At 45.1% G+C, this 20,264-nt stretch overlaps 1 protein-coding gene across 2 annotated transcripts in view; it reads left to right on the top strand.

Annotated features, from left to right (window-relative positions):
• Nucleotides 1-20,264, top strand: part of INTS1 (integrator complex subunit 1) — a 60,042-nt gene that overhangs the window by 18,674 nt on the left and 21,104 nt on the right. For both annotated transcript variants that reach the window (XM_075565564.1, XM_075565565.1), the window contains 18 exons: nt 1,829-1,998; nt 2,274-2,370; nt 2,621-2,712; nt 2,801-2,861; nt 3,582-3,779; nt 4,225-4,354; nt 4,875-5,054; nt 6,562-6,711; nt 7,252-7,431; nt 7,631-7,735; nt 13,629-13,796; nt 13,954-14,065; nt 14,159-14,317; nt 15,812-15,958; nt 17,000-17,098; nt 17,399-17,523; nt 18,917-19,171; nt 19,840-19,999. In XM_075565564.1, the coding sequence (XP_075421679.1) occupies nt 1,829-1,998; nt 2,274-2,370; nt 2,621-2,712; nt 2,801-2,861; nt 3,582-3,779; nt 4,225-4,354; nt 4,875-5,054; nt 6,562-6,711; nt 7,252-7,431; nt 7,631-7,735; nt 13,629-13,796; nt 13,954-14,065; nt 14,159-14,317; nt 15,812-15,958; nt 17,000-17,098; nt 17,399-17,523; nt 18,917-19,171; nt 19,840-19,999 (2,588 nt within the window). The remainder of the gene's footprint in view (nt 1-1,828; nt 1,999-2,273; nt 2,371-2,620; nt 2,713-2,800; nt 2,862-3,581; nt 3,780-4,224; nt 4,355-4,874; nt 5,055-6,561; nt 6,712-7,251; nt 7,432-7,630; nt 7,736-13,628; nt 13,797-13,953; nt 14,066-14,158; nt 14,318-15,811; nt 15,959-16,999; nt 17,099-17,398; nt 17,524-18,916; nt 19,172-19,839; nt 20,000-20,264) is intronic.

Below are 20,264 nucleotides of genomic sequence, written 5' to 3'. Positions count from 1 at the left end.
TTTAAATGCAGTCTAGCATGCTGTATTTATTTTGAAGTATACCTGAATCCGATTTAAAAAAAATAAAAAATTAAATCTCAGGATGGGCACTGTAGAGCGATGGGCAGTGTAGAGCGATGGACACTGTAGAGCGATGGGCAGTGTAGAGCGATGGGCAGTGTAGAGCGATGGGCAGTGTAGAGCGATGGGCAGTGTAGAGCGATGGACACTGTAGAGCACTGTAGAGCAATGGACACTGTAGAGCGATGGACACTGTAGAACGATGGGCACTGTAGAGCGATGGACACTGTAGAGCACTGTAGAGCGATGGGCACTGTAGAGCGATGGGCACTGTAGAGCGATGGGCAGTGTAGAGCAATGGACACTGTAGAGCGATGGGCAGTGTAGAGCGATGGGCACTGTAGAGCGATGGACACTGTAGAGCGATGGACACTGTAGAGCGATGGGCAGTGTAGAGCGATGGGCAGTGTAGAGCGATGGGCAGTGTAGAGCGATGGGCACTGTAGAGCGATGGACACTGTAGAGCGATGGACACTGTAGAACGATGGGCACTGTAGAGCACTGTAGAGCGATGGGCACTGTAGAGCGATGGGCACTGTAGAGCGATGGGCACTGTAGAGCGATGGGCAGTGTAGAGCGATGGGCAGTGTAGAGCGATGGGCAGTGTAGAGCGATGGGCAGTGTAGAGCAATGGACACTGTAGAGCGATGGGCAGTGTAGAGCGATGGACACTGTAGAGCGATGGGCACTGTAGAGCGATGGACACTGTAGAGCGATGGGCAGTGTAGAGCGATGGGCAGTGTAGAGCGATGGACACTGTAGAGCGATGGGCAGTGTAGAGCGATGGGCACTGTAGAGCGATGGACACTGTAGAGCGATGGACACTGTAGAGCGATGGGCAGTGTAGAGCGATGGGCAGTGTAGAGCGATGGGCAGTGTAGAGCGATGGGCAGTGTAGAGCGATGGGCACTGTAGAGCGATGGACACTGTAGAACGATGGGCACTGTAGAGCACTGTAGAGCGATGGGCACTGTAGAGCGATGGGCACTGTAGAGCGATGGGCACTGTAGAGCGATGGGCAGTGTAGAGCGATGGGCAGTGTAGAGCAATGGACACTGTAGAGCACTGTAGAGCGATGGGCACTGTAGAGCGATGGGCACTGTAGAGCGATGGGCAGTGTAGAGCGATGGGCAGTGTAGAGCGATGGGCAGTGTAGAGCAATGGACACTGTAGAGCGATGGGCAGTGTAGAGCGATGGGCACTGTAGAGCGATGGGCACTGTAGAGCGATGGACACTGTAGAGCGATGGACACTGTAGAGCGATGGGCAGTGTAGAGCGATGGGCAGTGTAGAGCGATGGGCAGTGTAGAGCGATGGGCAGTGTAGAGCGATGGGCACTGTAGAACGATGGGCACTGTAGAGCGATGGACACTGTAGAGCACTGTAGAGCGATGGGCACTGTAGAGCGATGGACACTGTAGAACGATGGGCAGTGTAGAGCGATGGGCAGTGTAGAACGATGGGCACTGTAGAGCGATGGGCAGTGTAGAACGATGGGCACTGTAGAGCGATGGGCACTGTAGAGCGATGGGCACTGTAGAACGATGGGCACTGTAGAACGATGGGCACTGTAGAGCGATGGGCAGTGTAGAGCGATGGGCACTGTAGAACGATGGGCACTGTAGAGCGATGGGCAGTGTAGAGCGATGGGCAGTGTAGAACGATGGGCACTGTAGAACGATGGGCACTGTAGAGCGATGGGCACTGTAGAGCGATGGACACTGTAGAGCGATGGGCACTGACCAGTCTTCTCTTTTCTCACGACAAGTTTTTTCCTTCGCCTCTGCTCGGAAGTGCCCCTGCTCGAAGACACATTGATGCGCATTCTGGTCATTGGCTTGTCACGAGATCTCCCTCTCGGCCCAGCCGATGCCATGGAACTTGCTGACCACTTGGTGAAGCGGGCCGCAGCTGTACAGGCCGAGGGTCTGGTATCTTGTACGTACATCCCAAGTGTTCTTATTTTATTCAAAACCAGCTGCACTCACAGGCTGAACAGTTTACATGTAATGACAGCAGACTATTGCTATTAAACAGACATTGGCAACTTGTCTGACTAACCTTCCTAGGCATCTTTCCAAAATACATCGTTTATGTGTATTATTTTTTCCATCTGTTCTGTGCTACCGTGCTTAAAAATTGCTAACTCAAATCCTCCAAACGTGATATATGTGCACAGCTACCTAATCGGATCTTTTGTTTTTATTTTCTAGATGTGGAAGTCCTTCGAGTTGAGAGGATTCAGCTCTTGGATGCCGTGTTAAATCTCTGTACCTACCACCATCCGGAAAACATACAGATGCCCCCAGGGTATGTCAGACTATGCCAGATGTACATCATCTGTAAACTCTTTTTATGATTCCCACTGAAAGCCTGCAACTAATACAGTTGCCCCCAGGGTATTTCAGTCTATGTCAGACTATGTCAGATGTACATCATCTTTAAACCCTTTTTATGATGCCCAGTGAAAGCCTGCAATACTACAGATGTTGGGGCAAACCTTTATATTTTCCCCCTTGGCTTTCTGAAAATATTTAGACTGTATTTTGCTCTGTTTTAGGTATCAGCCGCCCAACTTAGCCATTTCCACTCTCTACTGGAAAGCTTGGCCGCTGTTACTTGTTGTCGCTGCATTTAATCCCGAAAATATTGGTAGGTGTCTTTATTGGAGAGAGAAGTGTATGCGCTGGAGATGAATGATCCAGATTAAGCTTCGTTTTATGGACACTGTGTTTTTCAGGTCTGGCTGCCTGGGAAGAATACCCAACGTTAAAGATGCTTATGGAAATGGTGATGACAAAGTGAGTTTTTACGCGATTTATACTTCTATATAGGTTCAACGTGGGGGAAGTTTGTTGCAACTCATTTCTCCACTTTAAAGCGCTACATGTAGCATTGTTTTTTTTTGTTTTTTTTTTTGCTGTAGAATTGAAGCAGGGAGTCTGGAGCTGAACCCCTTTAATATCAGCTCTGGGGATACTTCCGTAGTGGGTGCTGGTATCTATGCAGGCAGAGAAACTGTGCGCCTAACATCATAGAGGAGTAGAAATGTCCCGCGGGCCAATCGGAAGCTGTGACATCATCCAGTGCGGCTTCCTGTTGGCCTGCGTGACCAGTATTTTTTAAGCTCCGCACAGATACCGGTACCCACTACGGAGGTAAGTATGCTGGAAGTATGGGGTCCCCGAAACTGAAACTAGCACAGTTTAGCCCAGGAGATCCCCTGCTTCAATGCTGTAGCCAGTGTTCGACAAACCTATACATTTGCTCGCCCCGGGCGAGTGGATTTAACCCCCGGGCGAGTAAATATTGGCCCAAGCAGCACACGTTTGGTACTAGGTGGCGAGTAGATTTTTTTGTGTGGCGAGTAGATTTTTTGGTGATTTGTCAACCACTGGCTATAGCAATAATAAAAAAATAACACACAAAAAAAGCAACCTTGTTTATCTGCGCCATGTAGTAGCATTTAAAGAACATTGGAAAAGCGTAACTTTTTTTTTCTTCTCCCCCACTATCCTCAGTAATTACTCTTACCCACCATGCACCGTAACGGACGAAGAAACCAGAACAGATTTAATCAACCGGGAGCTTCAAATCTCTCAGCGGGAGAAGCAGGAGATTCTAGCGTTCGAGAGCCACCTCGCTGCAGCATCCACCAAACAAACTATAACGGAGAGCAACAGCCTGTTACTGTCCCAGCTAACCAGCCTGGACCCTCAGTAAGCACCTTCTAAGCTATATCTGGGCTCGGAGTCGCAATGGCAGAGGATCCAGGCGTGACTCTGCCTTCTGATTGTAAGGCGATGTCTGTGTCGAAGCTCAGCCCGTCTGCATCGCTGATCTCCCCCACACGTGAACCACCTGAATTACAGATTCTATACATATATACTATAACAGGAGGGAATGAGAAAGGAAACAAGACAAATCCTTGCCTTTATGCTATATTGCTCAGTATAGAAACACACTTTTGCTACAGGCTCCAGTATCCTCTTTTTGATCATTAGTCTTTATTATCTTAGAAGATCCATACATGGCTCATAGGGAGGAGGACATACATACTATAATTTGCGCTGCATTGGCATGGCTATTTTTCCTGACTCCCCTGTACAAAGCACCTTTTAATTTGACAATGAAAGGTTCTCAATCTCATTACTTTAATTTCAGGGGCCCTCCGCGTCGCCCCCCACCTCATGCCCTAGAGCAGGTTAAATCCCTGAACCAGTCCCTGCGCCTAGGCCACCTCCTGTGTCGCAGTCGTAATCCTGACTTCCTGCTCAACATCATTCAGAGACAGGTGGGTCCTCCCAGCATGCCTTGCAGTAAGGCTGCTGTATAGGGAGCATGTAGAGATGTGTATAATACCAGAATCAGGCTGGCAGAGAAACGGTTTATTGTCATGTAACGACTTGTAATATAGTAGGATACTGCATAATGTCTCATTTTAGGATGAAGTTAACATGTACTTACAGGTCCTTGGTGCAGCCCAATGTGGATTTCCACACCACATAAAGTCCTATAAAAAAACAACTTAGAACCCATTTGCTGAAGTTAATGAAATCTTTGCATATTTTTGTATATTTTCAATAGTTGCTTTCAATTTTTCAGTGTTGGAGACTGTACACAGCAAACAGCAGGTGTCAGCTTTAGAGTTCTTTATTTTTGACATAATGCATGGTTACCTCCTTGTTGCTGGCACACGCTATACAATGGGATGTTAGCACGTCCTGTAACATGGTTTTTTATCTGAGACCGTGCTCTGGGTGCCGTGATGTGTATTAGTTCTCATTAGCATTCCAAGTATTCTGCTTCTTTAGCCATCTTCCCAGTCCATGCCGTGGCTGGCAGACCTGGTACAGTCCAGCGAAGGGTCCTTGGATGTGCTGCCAGTGCAATGCCTGTGTGAGTTCCTACTGCACGATGCTGCTGATGAGTCTGGCTCAGGTGAAGATGACGAGGAAAGTGAAAGCAAGGAGCAGCGGGCCAAGAAACGCCAGGTGAGTCTGTCTGTGGAATATGAGAAGCGGCATAAGTGATGTACAAGGAGAGCGGGATATGAGAGGCGGTATCGGTGATGTACAAGGAGAGCGGGATATGAGAACCGATATCAGTGATGTACAAGGAGAGCGGGATATGAGAAGCGGTATTGGTGATGTACAAGGAGAGCGGGATATGAGAAGCGGTATCGGTGATGTACAAGGAGAGCGGGATATGAGAACCGGTATCAGTGATGTACAAGGAGAGCGGGATATGAGAAGCGGTATCGGTGATGTACAAGGAGAGCGGGATATGAGAAGCGGTATCAGTGATGTACAAGGAGAGCGGGATATGAGAAGCGGTATCGGTGATGTACAAGGAGAGCGGGATATGAGAAGCGGTATCGGTGATGTACAAGGAGAGCGGGATATGAGAAGCGGTATCAGTGATGTACAAGGAGAGCGGGATATGAGAAGCGGTATCGGTGATGTACAAGGAGAGCGGGATATGAGAAGCGGTATCGGTGATGTACAAGGAGAGCGGGATATGAGAAGCGGTATTGGTGATGTACAAGGAGAGCGGGATATGAGAAGCGGTATCGGTGATGTACAAGGAGAGCGGGATATGAGAAGCGGTATCAGTGATGTACAAGGAGAGCGGGATATGAGAAGCGGTATTGGTGATGTACAAGGAGAGCGGGATATGAGAAGCGGTATCGGTGATGTACAAGGAGAGCGGGATATGAGAAGCGGTATTGGTGATGTACAAGGAGAGCGGGATGAAGCGGTATCAGTGATGTACAAGGAGAGCGGGATATGAGAAGCGGTATCGGTGATGTACAAGGAGAGCGGGATATGAGAAGCGGTATCGGTGATGTACAAGGAGAGCGGGATATGAGAAGCGGTATCGGTGATGTACAAGGAGAGCGGGATATGAGAAGCGGTATCGGTGATGTACAAGGAGAGCGGGATATGAGAAGCGGTATCGGTGATGTACAAGGAGAGCGGGATATGAGAAGCGGTATCGGTGATGTACAAGGAGAGCGGGATATGAGAAGCAGTATCAGTGATGTACAAAGAGAGCGGGATATGAGAAGCGGTATCAGTGATGTACAAGGAGAGCGGGATATGAGAAGCGGTATCAGTGATGTACAAAGAGAGCGGGATATGAGAAGCGGTATCAGTGATGTACAAAGAGAGCGGGATATGAGAAGCGGTATCAGTGATGTACAAGGAGAGCGGGATATGAGAAGCGGTATCAGTGATGTACAAAGAGAGCGGGCTCTCTTACCCTCTCGTGTGTACCTTAATACTGGAATTACTAGTCTCTTTTTGAGGCACATTTGCATTGTTTGAGGATTAGCTACCTTGCTTCAATCCGGTACTTTCTATGTGATGATCTGTGTATTGCGCATGTGTCGTACTACATACAGCTTTCAAACCTCAGTGATGCAGCTCATTGATTAATTAAAGATGAGCGAATTTACGTTATTTAGAATAAGGCAAATTGTTGTATTCTTTGCTTCAGCGCCAGCAGAAACAGAGGCAGCTTCTCCGGCGGCTGCAAGATTTGCTGCTGGGCCCAAAAGCTGACGAGCAAACAACCTGCGAGGTGCTTGATTATTTCCTGCGCCGCCTGAGTTCGTCCCAGGTGGCATCGCGTGTGCTGGCTATGAAGGTAAAAGGAAACGATAGCGTGGAAGTCTCAGGTTTTTGCTGTCCGTGTTAAAGTCGATGAATATCGAAGTCCCTTCCTATATAAAAATAAATAAATTGTCCACCCCCCCTCCCCGCCTTAGCTATGTTTTCACTCTGAAGCCCGGTTCCCAAAATACTTACCAGTGAAGGTTGTGCGTTGCAGCTCCCTTCAAGGAAAACAAAATGGCTATTTAAATCTCCCACTTCACACAGGCCAAACTAAAGCTGCAAAGCCATCCCTTTGCGGTTTCCTCCTTGCCCGCGTGACACGGGATATCAATTCCAGGGAGTACTGGCGCTAACTTAACCATTAGGTATCTCCGGAACCAGATGCTCCCCAGAGCTGATGTTACTGAGGTTCAGCTCTGGTAGCCCCTTGGTTCCCACCCTGCTTTAAATGGCCCTATTCAATATTCTGTGACATAGCCTTCTGTTGCTTGGGAGCATTTGTGATCATTCAAAGCAGAGCGTTGAATAGCCCATGACTGTTATTGTACTGACTCAGTCTGCCTCCCGGTAGGGTCTGTCCATGGTACTTACAGAAGGAGGGCAGCGAGATGGAGAGGAGAAGGAGCAACCAATGGATGAGGACTCCGGAGACTCGGAACCAATGCTGGGGTACCAGTGGCTGCTGAGAGATTTGCCCAGGCTTCCTCTTTTCGATAGTGTTAGAGGAACTACTGCTGTAGCTCTGCAACAGGTACGTATACAAGGGAACATTTGCGGTCAACAACGCTCGTTTTGTGGCAAAGTAATTTGCGTTACGAGTAGATTAACAGAAGTCGTTGAGTGCAGAGAAGCACTTGGGTAAGTTACCCATGTGCAGATTGGCATTGGACTTGTGCTGGCTTACGGGAGTGTTCTGGTGCTGTTATTTTCTGCCTTGTTCTTTTTTTCAGGCCATTCACATGGAGACAGACCCACAGACTGTTAGTGCCTACCTAGTATACCTCTCCCAGTATGCTCCAGTTGAAGACCAGGGACCTCACAATGAACTTGCTCTGGTGAGGGTAAAGGATTAACCCACAGCATTATCTATATATAGGCACTGCCTAATCTGTTTGTGCTTGAAAAAGGCTCCACGGGAGCTGAAATGTCGAGCAATGCACTCCACACAAAGAAATAGAGTACCTGCTTTTCTTATTAATACTACTTAACAATATCGTGTGTGTATCTCTGGTATACAAAGCGCTTTGTATGCCAGAGTGCTTTCTTCATGGGATGCTTTCTCTCTTTGTGCTACTTGCAGTGATTATCCCATTAGCACCGTCAGGGTTCATATTATATAGACCTTGCTTTACTGACTTGATTTGGTAACCGTTGTTTAGTTATTTATTTATAAAATGTTTTACCAGGAAGTACAGTAATACATTGAGAGTTACCATCTCGTTTTCAAGTGTGCCCTGGGCATAGAGTTAAGATGACAAATAATACATGGTTACTAATACAGTTACATAAGTGAACAGGGTATACATTATATACAATACTTTGCATGCACAGTTAGAGATAATATGTATTATAGGCTTATGTAACAGTTACAGACCAGATTAAAATGTGAGACAGCTTTAGTTTTGAAAGAACTTAAACTGGTGGTGGATGTGAGAGTCTCCAGTAGGTTGTTCCAGTTTTGGGGTGCACGGTAAGAGGAGGAGCGGCCGGATACTTTGTTGAGCCTTGGGACCATGACCAGTCTTTTGGAGTCAGATCTCAGATGATAAGTTCTGCGTGTGGTAGGGGTGAGGAGCTTGTTCAGATAGACGGGTAGCTTGCCCAGAAAGTATTTGAAAGCAAGACAGGAAAGGTGAACTTTGCGCCTAGACTCGAGTGATGACCAAGTTCTTTGAGCATTTCGCAGTGATGTGTGTTGTAGTTGCATTGGAGAACAAAACGGCATATTGAATTGTAGAGGGTGTCAAGTTTGCTAAGTTGTAGAGTTATCTGATGCATGATTTTCTTGTTTTATATATTGTGATGCCCACATCACGTTACAGTATCTTTAAGTCCCAGAATAAGGCCGGAAACATTGTATTTCTCTACAGGGTGTTTATTTACAGGGTTAAATCATACACCAACAGCCCTACTGTCCCTTTAGTCAAAACAAAACATAAAAATAACTCCTATTCCCTTTAGGGAAAACTAACTATACCGTAGCTTTAGCCCTTTCTAAGGCCTCGTCCAGGGTTGCTGCTTGCTGGCGGAGGCGCGCTGAGGCGCGCTTCCGCTCAGCACTGAGCCCCTACAGCCGCAATTAGACTGGCTTTAGTAGGGGCTCGCCTACGCTTCCGCAAGCGCGCAGAAGCGTAGGTCTTAGCAGATTTTTACATTTCAGCGCTCGCCGGAGCGCAGGGCCGGTCACGTGAGCGGTTCGCCCAATGAGGGCGAACCAGCTCTGTGACGTCACTGGCCCGCCCCCGACAAGCCCCCTGATGGCGCGCTGTCTAAGGCCAGGGAAAGCACCCGCTTTCCCTGAGCCTCAGCGCGCCTCAGCACGCCAGCGGGGAGCTTGGCCGAGGCCTAATGGCACTGGCCAACTAAACTGATTCCCAGCTTAAAACATGCCCTATCATGTGCAACAACACAGTCTTCAGTACATTAATATGTTACTTAGCTCTTTGTCTTGTGCCGATTTGGGGCTCCAGGTAATTCCCTCTGGACCCTGCGAGAGTTCAGAGAATCCCTTTTCTCTGCCAGTCCAATGTTAAGTATAGGAGATCCCTGATTCAGCGCAGTCTCTCGCGTCCTTCCTTCTTCCTGGGATTAAGACCCAGTCAGTCCCAGCAGGTCTAGGGGGCTGTACCAGCTTCCTTAGCTGCGGAGCACTCTCTCTCCGCCCTTTCTCTGGGGAAAGCAGTCTCTCTCAGTATAGTCGCTTCCTGATTTTTAAAACTCCTGTTGATTCAGGAGTCCAGCCTGATTAGCTGCAGCTGAACTAGCTTCTCTAGGGGAAATTAACTCCCTGTAGGCTGGAAAGCACACTATCTGCAACACTCCAGCCTATTCAGAGACAGAGACAGTATCACAGTATGTACATACATACTTACATTCATACATACATACCAACAAGAAAACAATGGAGCGCAAAGACCCCCGAATGGTATGAATGTTCGTAGGCAATAATAGCGAAATGGTATACCGATACCGTCCTCCTTCAAATGAATAACGGGACCTCCAGTGTATGAGAGACCTTGTACATTGAAAAAAAGAGGCAAGCGTAGTGTTGTAAGAAATTGTCTTTTTCTTAAAAGAAGTTTAAACATATACACACATCTGAATGAATGATTAAAGGACAATTGTTGAAATGGTGTCTTATAAGAAAACTGTTCTAACTCTGGAATGAGCTTGAAGATCATTTTTGTCTATCTCTTAGTATTCATTTACATATGAAGTCTATTCTAATAACAAGAATGAACAAAGGTCAAAGGCTATAGTCCTAAATAGTTTGAAGCTGTCACAGCAGCTGGTGTGTTAATAATGCTTCAGCACAAGTCCTAGCTAGGAAAAGTGCTGTCATAAGACATTTATATTCAGAAGTAATTATACAATTCAGCAACTTTGAAGCTCCTTATATGTTGAGAGGTAGTTCATATCATCAGCAATGTAGCTAAATGCTATGTTAGGATATACCATCTTCAAGGTTAAAATGGCTGACTGGGTGGGTCTTTATGGATAAATACAGCAGTGAGCTTAGTGAGTTTAGGAAGGAAGGAAGGATGGAGAGAAGATAGGCCAGAGGAAGAAAGACCAGTCCAGATTGATAATACCATGAAGAGGAGAAAAGGACATGTTAATACCTGGATAGAATATTAACTGAAAGAAGGTTACTATGTGCAACTATTCTTAAGAATATCAATCTATTTGAAACATCACCATCGTCATTCTTACTATTTTTGTATGTAAGTAATTATTTTCAAAATAAACGTTTTGTTTTTGTGTGCAAACGACAAGAATGCTGAATTCTGTTATACTGATGTGAATCTACAGAAAAAGCGAATTTAAGGACATTTAACATTGGCGAGCCAGCCTTCATTCAGTTTTTTCGTCACATTTGGATTAGAGGGGGTGTTGTCGATACATCCTGGATCCAAGATTTCAGAAAAAATTGAAACGAACCGAAGAAAAAAAAGAAGTGTCAAGTTTTTGGTAGATTTGACTACAGTTGATTAACAGATCAGAGACAGAGAACCACGTTTCACGAATCTCCTAGAGGGAGACGGACTGTTCGGGGGTTGCCTTTGTCTGGTCAAGTTTCCCAAGGAAGAAGGTACATTTGCGGGACGTGCAGGGAGCATTGTCTGGAGCATTTGTATGCGCTGAATGGAATAGCGTGGAATTTCTTCAAAGAAACGTTGCGACGTTTGTGGGGGAACAATTCGAGTTTTTGCAGTACAAGTTTTCGGTGAAAGAAAATACTTAACAAAACGTCATATGTAATTGTGTGATGAATAAAGAATACGATTGGATGATCGGAGTCAAGAAGAATGAGGAAAATCAACAAGAGTCATCACCGATGGGACTGAATATTTTTTCATTTTTTAGGAAAAAGAACAAAATGACTATTTTTATTATATTTATTACTACTCGGACTATTGAAAGAAATAATCAATACTGAAAAAGTACAACGGGGAATTACATCTCTAGGAGTACAACAAAGTTTGCTAGAAGAATTGTTATTGGTTCAAAATTATACAGATTTATGGGTGCGATGTACAGTGTGTACAAGTATTATTATTTTTTCTTTAAAAGTCCATATTGGGAAAAGAAAGAGTTTTATTTCCTATAACAGTACTAGAAATAGTGGTAGTAATATTCAGTTATTATTTTATAGTCTCCAATATCCAGATTTTTATTTTTTACACAATTATAGCAAGACTTAACGAATAGATTTTTTACGCTTGTTTACATTTTTATTCTAAAATACTTTGTTTATTACGCCAGGTCAAGATTATTTATCGTTCATGCTTACTTTGTATTGAGACAGTAAAAACATTTCACGATCTTGTCACTCTGGTAGAAAAAGGCAGGGTATGTATACAAGTGATGTCAGATAAAGAAATAGTTAAAGCTTTCTTTCCTATGTGTACACATTCTGAGGTTTTATTAAAAGGATTGTATTGTATTGGAGGAAGTCCAATTGGAATATATTTACATGGAATTCAAGTGAATATGTCACAGATTCTCTCAAAAGATGTAAATATGATTCCATTACAATTTAATATATCTCAAGTAAATGAGTTCCCTTGGGAACAATGGACTGAAGATTTTGAAAAAAATGATGAACAGAAATTTACAAAAAACCTCCAACTCTTCCAATAATGATCCTTTGATTTAGGAGATATCTTTTGACATATTGTCCTTATAATCTTTGAATGTGATACAACTGGTGTGTGATTGGTACATGGATTTTTTATTTATATTTTTATATAAATTAGAGGGGCTGTAAGAAATTGTCTTTTTCTTAAAAGAAGTTTAAACATATACACACATCTGAATGAATGATTAAAGGACAATTGTTGAAATGGTGTCTTATAAGAAAACTGTTCTAACTCTGGAATGAGCTTGAAGATCATTTTTGTCTATCTCTTAGTATTCATTTACATATGAAGTCTATTCTAATAACAAGAATGAACAAAGGTCAAAGGCTATAGTCCTAAATAGTTTGAAGCTGTCACAGCAGCTGGTGTGTTAATAATGCTTCAGCACAAGTCCTAGCTAGGAAAAGTGCTGTCATAAGACATTTATATTCAGAAGTAATTATACAATTCAGCAACTTTGAAGCTCCTTATATGTTGAGAGGTAGTTCATATCATCAGCAATGTAGCTAAATGCTATGTTAGGATATACCATCTTCAAGGTTAAAATGGCTGACTGGGTGGGTCTTTATGGATAAATACAGCAGTGAGCTTAGTGAGTTTAGGAAGGAAGGAAGGATGGAGAGAAGATAGGCCAGAGGAAGAAAGACCAGTCCAGATTGATAATACCATGAAGAGGAGAAAAGGACATGTTAATACCTGGATAGAATATTAACTGAAAGAAGGTTACTATGTGCAACTATTCTTAAGAATATCAATCTATTTGAAACATCACCATCGTCATTCTTACTATTTTTGTATGTAAGTAATTATTTTCAAAATAAACGTTTTGTTTTTGTGTGCAAACGACAAGAATGCTGAATTCTGTTATACTGATGTGAATCTACAGAAAAAGCGAATTTAAGGACATTTAACAAGTGTGATACCGCAAATTGTATTAAACACGCAGGTAATTACAATTGCACTTACAGAAATTCCAATAAAATCGAGCCTTGGGTGTTGTTAACCGGACACCCGTGCCCTTCTTCCAAACGATCACCGCTCCCTCAGAACAGCTGGTTAACTCCAGTAGGCTCCGTCACCTGTAGGGCGTTTGCACAATACGTCCCTCGTGGGTTCAATGTCAGACTAGAGGAATCTGCTCAGGGAAAGTACTCGCGGCGCTGGCTCCGGAAGCACAGTAGTCCAAAAACCCTTACGCGTTTCACCGACCTTTGTTTTTTATACTTCTGTGCTGGTATTTTGTATCACGGTTGTGATCCTTCTAGACTGGATTAACCCCTTTTTACCTTGCACCACATCTGCCTGTGTACAGGCACTCTGTTTAGTGTGTGCAGCCATCTTGCCTCGCTGTGGGTGTGTCTGCAGATACCTGTATGTTGTTAATTAGATATCGCAATATAAACAAAATGATTTATTTTTTCTTACTGCCTGCTTAATTACAGTGCGGTTATTATCACTTAGTTGTAAATGTTCTTTTCTATACCCCCAATAAAAGAGTGGGTTTAAAACCCATATCTGAAATATCTCCTCTGATCCTCATCATTGAATTTAAACCACTCACCCTGGTCTCTGTTCTCTCTCACAGGACGTAGCGCGCCTGACAGTGGAGCGTTCCACGATTATGACTCACCTATTCTCAAAGCTCTCATACTGCCCCGAGTCCGACGCTGTGCTTGCTTCCTTACTGTCCATATTTTCTCGCTATGTTCGGCGCATGCGGAAAAGCAAGGAGGGCGATGAGGTGTATAGCTGGGTACGTACATGATCATTTAACATCGGTCTGTGTGCTTCTGATTCTTTTTAGACGTGGTTCCTTGGTGGTGGTCTTGTTGTGTCTCGACTATTTTAGGATTTCATCATCAATGTGGGATACATGAATCCTTTGCCAGTTCTTCTCTTGTTTGTTGCAGTCCGAGTCCCAGGATCAGGTTTTCTTACGCTGGACCAGTGGCGAAACGGCAACTATGCACATTCTGGTCGTCCACGCCATGGTCATTCTTCTGACTCTCGGACCTCCGCAGGGTCAGTCATAATGTTCTCAACAGAAAGTGTCTTAGAACTCCATTGCAGACCATCTTACGACGTACTTCATTCGTTCTTTTCTCTGGGTGGCAGGGGAGAGTGACTTCTACGCTTTATTGGACATTTGGTTTCCTGAGAAGAAGCCCCTTCCTACAGCTTTCCTTGTGGACACTTCAGAGGAAGCCTTGCTGCTTCCCGATTGGCTAAAGCTGCGAATGATCCGTTCCGAAGTTCCTCGCCTTGTGGATGCCGGTATGTGAGCTTCGGGGACTGAAGTGTTTGGCCCCTTTCAGAGAAGCATTGAAATAGTTTGTTTTCCTCTGTTATGCTCTTTGATAGTGAAGACTAGAAAAAGCGCACCCTTCTACCAGCACTCAATGTGTTAAATGATATGATTGTATATTTAAAATCAATTTTAATGATATTAAAATAAAATAAAAATGTATGTATATGTGTATCAAAGTGAATAAATCACTATGGTTACCAAACACATACAAAAAGACAAACATTGTGTACATAAATGTCTAAAACTGAAACCCAAGGCTGAAAATACTCCCAATGATGAATAAAACCTGAATAGGTCGCAGTTATTTACTACTACCCCTTGGGTACAGCACTAATAGTGAGAATTAAAAGAAACTTGTATATAGTAAACAGGTAACATACAGACTGATCGTTCATGTATAATTGTAAAGCATATACTTGTTCCTTCAAAAATCTGTGATTGCCACATGTGATAGCTATTCTATATAGGCACACAAATTGTGTATAATGCCTAGAGGCACGGATCAGAGTCCGTATCAATTTATAGCCCCTTATAACAACTTAAATAGCGAGATACAGTACTGCTTTAGAAAATAAACATGTAGAACAACTATAATGAGCCCACAAAATGTGTTAAGGTAGCTCAGAGGCACGGATCGAATCCGTATCAAATTATAGCCTCCTAAATAAACATATAGTCAGTAACAGGCAGATCAATAGCTATCACACAATATGTAAATGTAATCAGGAACAGAGGTATTGCAAGCAGAAAGGGTAACTGAAACAAGTTGCCAATAGCTGGTAAATCAGCAAACATACTAGCTAGATGTAGTGCCAATTGAAATAGTCAAACAACACTCTTCACTCTACAATGTGTCTAAATAGACAGCCTAACATATTACTGCTAACACCCTCGTAAAGTGGTGTTAAGCACATCTCTTTGCGCAATGCGTAAGTAGCACAGCATAAATATTTAGAGATGAAGGCTCGTAGCAAGTTAAAGTGTCAGACCTGCATCACGGCGACTTGTAAGTCCTACCGGCACTCCGGTGTGCTCCGCCCCTCACTGCTGCGTACCAACGTCATGACGTCAGTCTAGTCCTGCCTCCCACCTGACGTACGTTTCGCAGAGGCGCTTTGACAAAGGTTCCTCCTCTTCCAGAAGCTCGCGATCGTGCATCTGGTGGCCGATTTTAATACGTACCGTGGTGAATATTTGGAGCCGTTTGGGCATGTCCTGAGATCTTTTAGGAAATAAAGGTGTGAATGGATCTCTAGAAATAGTACAATTAATTATTCAATCAAATCTAAGCTCTGAGGGAAATTTTGGAACAAGACCACTAGATATGGGATTCTTTTTTAAACCACTTATTTGACCCGCCACGTGGAACGGCTCCTTTCAGGGAACAGGTAGGTGTTGTTCTGGGGCAGGTCCTGGGCAGTTCGAATAAACCCGGCTCCTTGTTATATTTTTACACGCAGCTTTGAACGACCTCGAGTCCCAGCAGCTGCTGCTGTTCGTGCAGTCGTTTGGGATCCCGGTGTCCAGTATGAGCAAGCTGCTGCAGTACCTGGACCAAGCGGTGTCCCACGACCCGACATCGCTGGAGCAAAATATCATGGACAAGAGTAAGTGCCGGAGCCAGGCGGAGAGGGGCTCACTCTTACACCTCAGCACCAGCTACTACTAGTGTGTGCACTACACGTGGAAAACCTAGCACATTTAGTAGCATGCACACCAGTTATCTGGGCAGGTGCACGCGCAGGGCGAAAAGACGGACGGAAAAGATGTCGGTCAGTAACACACTAATATCCGCGCTCCTTTAGACATAACTGCGGAGCATTCGTATTAAATGGAGTGGGGTGCAACGTTCGGAACCCCATTACCTGTCTGGTGCTGGAATTATAGTACAGCACAGGGGCGGCCAACTCCAGTCCTCAAGGGCCCCCAGCAGGTCAGGTTTTCAGCATATCCCCGCTTCAGCACAGGTTGCTCAATCAAAAGCTCAGTCAAAGACTGATCCTCTCATTGAGCCACCTGTGCTGAAGCTGGAACTGATTGAGACACCTGTGCTGAAGCAGGGACTGATTGAGCTACCTGTGCTGACGCAGGGATATCCTGAAAACCTGACCTGTTGGCGGTCCTTGAGGACTGGAGTTGGCCACACCTCATCTAGCATATTGCCTCCGCCCCGTTGAACCCTTCATTATAGCAGCACTTCTCCCCTGAGGAATAGGCGTTTAACATGGATAATGTTAGTATCTTTTCCCCTAAGTGTGTCCTGCTCTTTAAAAAAAAAAAAATGCGGGCCAATAGGAAGTCGTGACGTCATCCGGTGCGGCGTCCTATTGGCCCATGTGACGGGGGGATTTAAACTGCAGGAGATACCGGCACCCCCTTCGGAGGTCTGCAAGCAGGGGGTCCCCGGAGTTGAAATGAATGGAGTTCAACTCCGAAGACTCTCGGCTTCCAACCTGTATTAAAAAAAAGACATGGATGACATTGCTCCTTTAAGCGAATAAGTGTCTAGCACTGCTGCTTTTGCAACTAAATGTACATAAACGCTAATATTCCAGCTTACACATGGAGCTTCATAACATATAACCCTGTTTGTAGTCCATTCATTGAACGACGAGCTGTGAACATGCCCCGTGTTTCTTCTGTTACAGATTACATGGCTCATCTTGTGGAGGTTCAGCATGAGAGGGGAGCTACAGGCGGCCAGACCTTCCACACGCTGCTCACAGCCTCAATTCCTACCAGACGGGGTATCTGATTTACTTGTGTGAAGGTGTCCTTGTCATATTGGTTGATAAATTGTTTTATGGAGACCAGCTCTTATGTCGCTTATACCTGTGAAATCAGACTCGGGCTGTGAGTTATTAAATGGTGCTAAGCCTTGGTGCCTCTTAAATCCCACTACAGGGCAACGAAATTGGATTTGTGTTGAGACTTGGCAACATTTGGTATCTTTGGGCCTCAATATTTTCTCAATGGAGCTAAGGTCTGAACCTTGCTTGGGTGGAAAGCAGCACATTCAGTAACTGACCTCCTTGTCTTTTTTGCAGACAGCACTGATTTGGTGAAGAGAAAAACGAGCACCGAATCTCCGCAGGGCCAAGTACGTTCGCGCGCTCTGACGCAGATCCCGGTGTTGGGCCCAGAAGATGACCTGGCTGGGATGTTCCTGCAGGTAGGAGTGTATAGAGCATCACATGACTTGCAGTGATCGTAAATCATCCCTTGCAATATTAGTTATTCTTTAGCATTATATGCGTATGTAGAAATGGGTTTTATTTTCTTGAAAATGGTTTAAATTCTATGATGGTATATATAACGTTGCTCGTCTCCGATAGGAAGCGGACCCGTAGGTCCTGTTAGAGTAGTCGTGATCCCGGCAGGCAGCAAAGGTGCAAAGTCAGGATACAGGCTGGGGTCAAGGCAGGCGGCACAGGAGCGGTGGAGGATCTCACAGGCTGAGATCGGCAATAGAGAAGCCTTCAGGAACACAAGCACATGGAATAGCATACCATGCTCCGGCAGGGGCTGGGAGTCAATATATATATATATATATATAAGTCCTGGAACAGGTGCAGCCAATTACCAAGTTCAGGAAGAGATTTGCCAGGAACCAAGATGGCAACAACAGCCACGTTAGGGCAAGTTCCAGCAAAACCCTGGACTGGAACCCTTACAGATGGTATTTTGAATACAGGCTAAATCAAATTTTTTATGTAAGTCTGAAAACACAAGCGCAAACAAGACACCCACGAAATAACGTAATAAAGTTTATTAGAAATATAAAGCATTAATAAAAAGCTTCTTTCAGTAAGCAGGCGATCGCGGTGTGATTGGGCGTCTTTGAGCCTGCCGCTTCAGGGCCTCAGCACTCCGGCATATCCACCACAGGTCATATCTGAACCTGATGTTGCTTCAGTGACGTCAGTCAGGATCTCGATAGCGAGGCTTGTATGAAGATGGCACCCAACGCGTTTCACTGGTCTCTTCCAGCTTCAGGGGTAATTAGTAGGCTGAGTCACTGCGGTTTATCAAGCCCTGCGGTTGTCATGGTATCCACCCAATCTAGGCATTATTGTATTACACATCTAATTAATTAGATAATTAATTAAAGGGCTTTGCCCAACTCAACCTATGGATTAAGAGTTCAGCTTGTGAGAGAATATTACATATACATAAATACAAGTATAAATGAAAATGAACAAAGCAAGCAAATGCTTACATCAAAAAGAAATCTAATAAAAGGGAAATAACACAAAAGAGTCACGATGTGAATGATTATAATTGATCAATAGTAATTTAAACTGCAAAGAGATACCGATACCCCTTCCGAGGTAAGTATCGTGAAGCAGTGTGTGCCCCCTGAGCTAAAATTAACGCGTTTCATGTCTGGAGACCCTCTACGTCAAACTTACTTTTTTGTGCATTTAAAAAAAGTTCCACTGCTTTAAACAGAGCTCACTCATGTTAAACACTTCCAAGTAATATGTTGCTGGCGTCTCCAACACGGGACCCTCCATCTCTTCCCCTGTATGCACAGCGTTCCCTTAAAACTTTCTCCCTTTCAGCTTTTCCCTTTGAATCCAGACCCCCGATGGCAGAACTCCAACCCACGGCCCATCTCGCTGGCCCTGCAACAGGCTCTGGGACAGGAGCTGGCCCGGATCCGACAAGGGAACACCCAGTTGACCGGGATCGCAGTGCGCCTCCTGCAGGCGGTGGCCGCCTTGTTGAGCTCTCCCCACAGCGGGGCTCTGGTCTTGGTAATGCACCGGCATCACTTCATCTCCTGCCCACTGATGCGGCAGCTTTATCAGTACCAGGTGAGCGTTTTATTGGAGATAAGATCTCTCGCGCCCTTTTCATCCTTTTCTGAAGGCCCCTGGTCCATCGACGCATATGAAAACAGAACCCAAACGATTGGATTTCACTAAATGAGCCCTGCAGTGTTGGGCAACGATTTATTACTTGCTCGTGTCTTCTGGGATACGTTTAACCCTTTGAGTGCCCGACTGGTCGTGGTGCCTGAGTGCCACGGGCCCCTCTGACAATGCAGTCACGGGACCCCTTTCAATAGCAGTCGCGTGAAACGAAAGAAGAGGAATCCTCCTGGGCAGATCGCGCCATGGGAACGCAGGACGCGAGTGAAGCCGGAAAACACAGGCACTTTTGAGGAGGAAGTCACTATGTCATGGGACCCCCCCGAGTGCCCGTCCCCATGATGTAGTGTCTGTCTTAGGGCTTGGGTGCGCAAACTGGGGGGGCGGCGTGGGATTTTATAGGGGGCGTGGTGTTTACAGAGGCCCCTCGCTTCCCCGAAGGCATTTAAATTAAAGGCCGGAGGACTGCGCAGGGCCTCTGTAAATTTACTTACCTTGGCTTCCAGCGACGCGTCTCCATACCAACCCGGCGTCAAATGCCGTCGCGGTGTCGCGTTGCCATGGCCCCGTTAAACAAGTGTTTAACCTGCTGGTATCCGCTCTGTTTCCAGCGCTGTGTCCCCCAGGATACGGCTTTCTCCTCGCTATTCTTCAAAGTCCTCATGCAGATGTTACAGTGGCTGGACAGCCCCGGGGTGGAGGAAGGACCTCTTCGTTCCCAGCTCAAGTCGTTTGCTGCTCAGTTCTCTTCCAAGCATCGGATCAGTGATGGTACAGTGAGCACATTACTGAGCTCAATAACACATCATTAGTCTAGGGTTAAGTTCATTGCATTGTCTTCATGCTGAAGCTGGCAAACTACTGAAACTGAGCATAATAAAGTAGATACATACACTTTGTGTATGTATATACACACACACACACCATACTTTATATACATAATGGTGGGTGAAATGCGACAAAAAACCTCCACCGTATCACATATATAGCAAATAAAAAGATAACTTGTGAGCACATTCACGTCTTCGACAGGTCT

This window comes from Ascaphus truei, chromosome 11 (genome assembly GCF_040206685.1).
Source record: "Ascaphus truei isolate aAscTru1 chromosome 11, aAscTru1.hap1, whole genome shotgun sequence".
Lineage (NCBI taxonomy): Eukaryota > Metazoa > Chordata > Amphibia > Anura > Ascaphidae > Ascaphus > Ascaphus truei.
The sequence above is the reverse complement of the archived record's forward strand: the minus strand, read 5'-3'. Positions and strand labels throughout refer to the sequence as shown.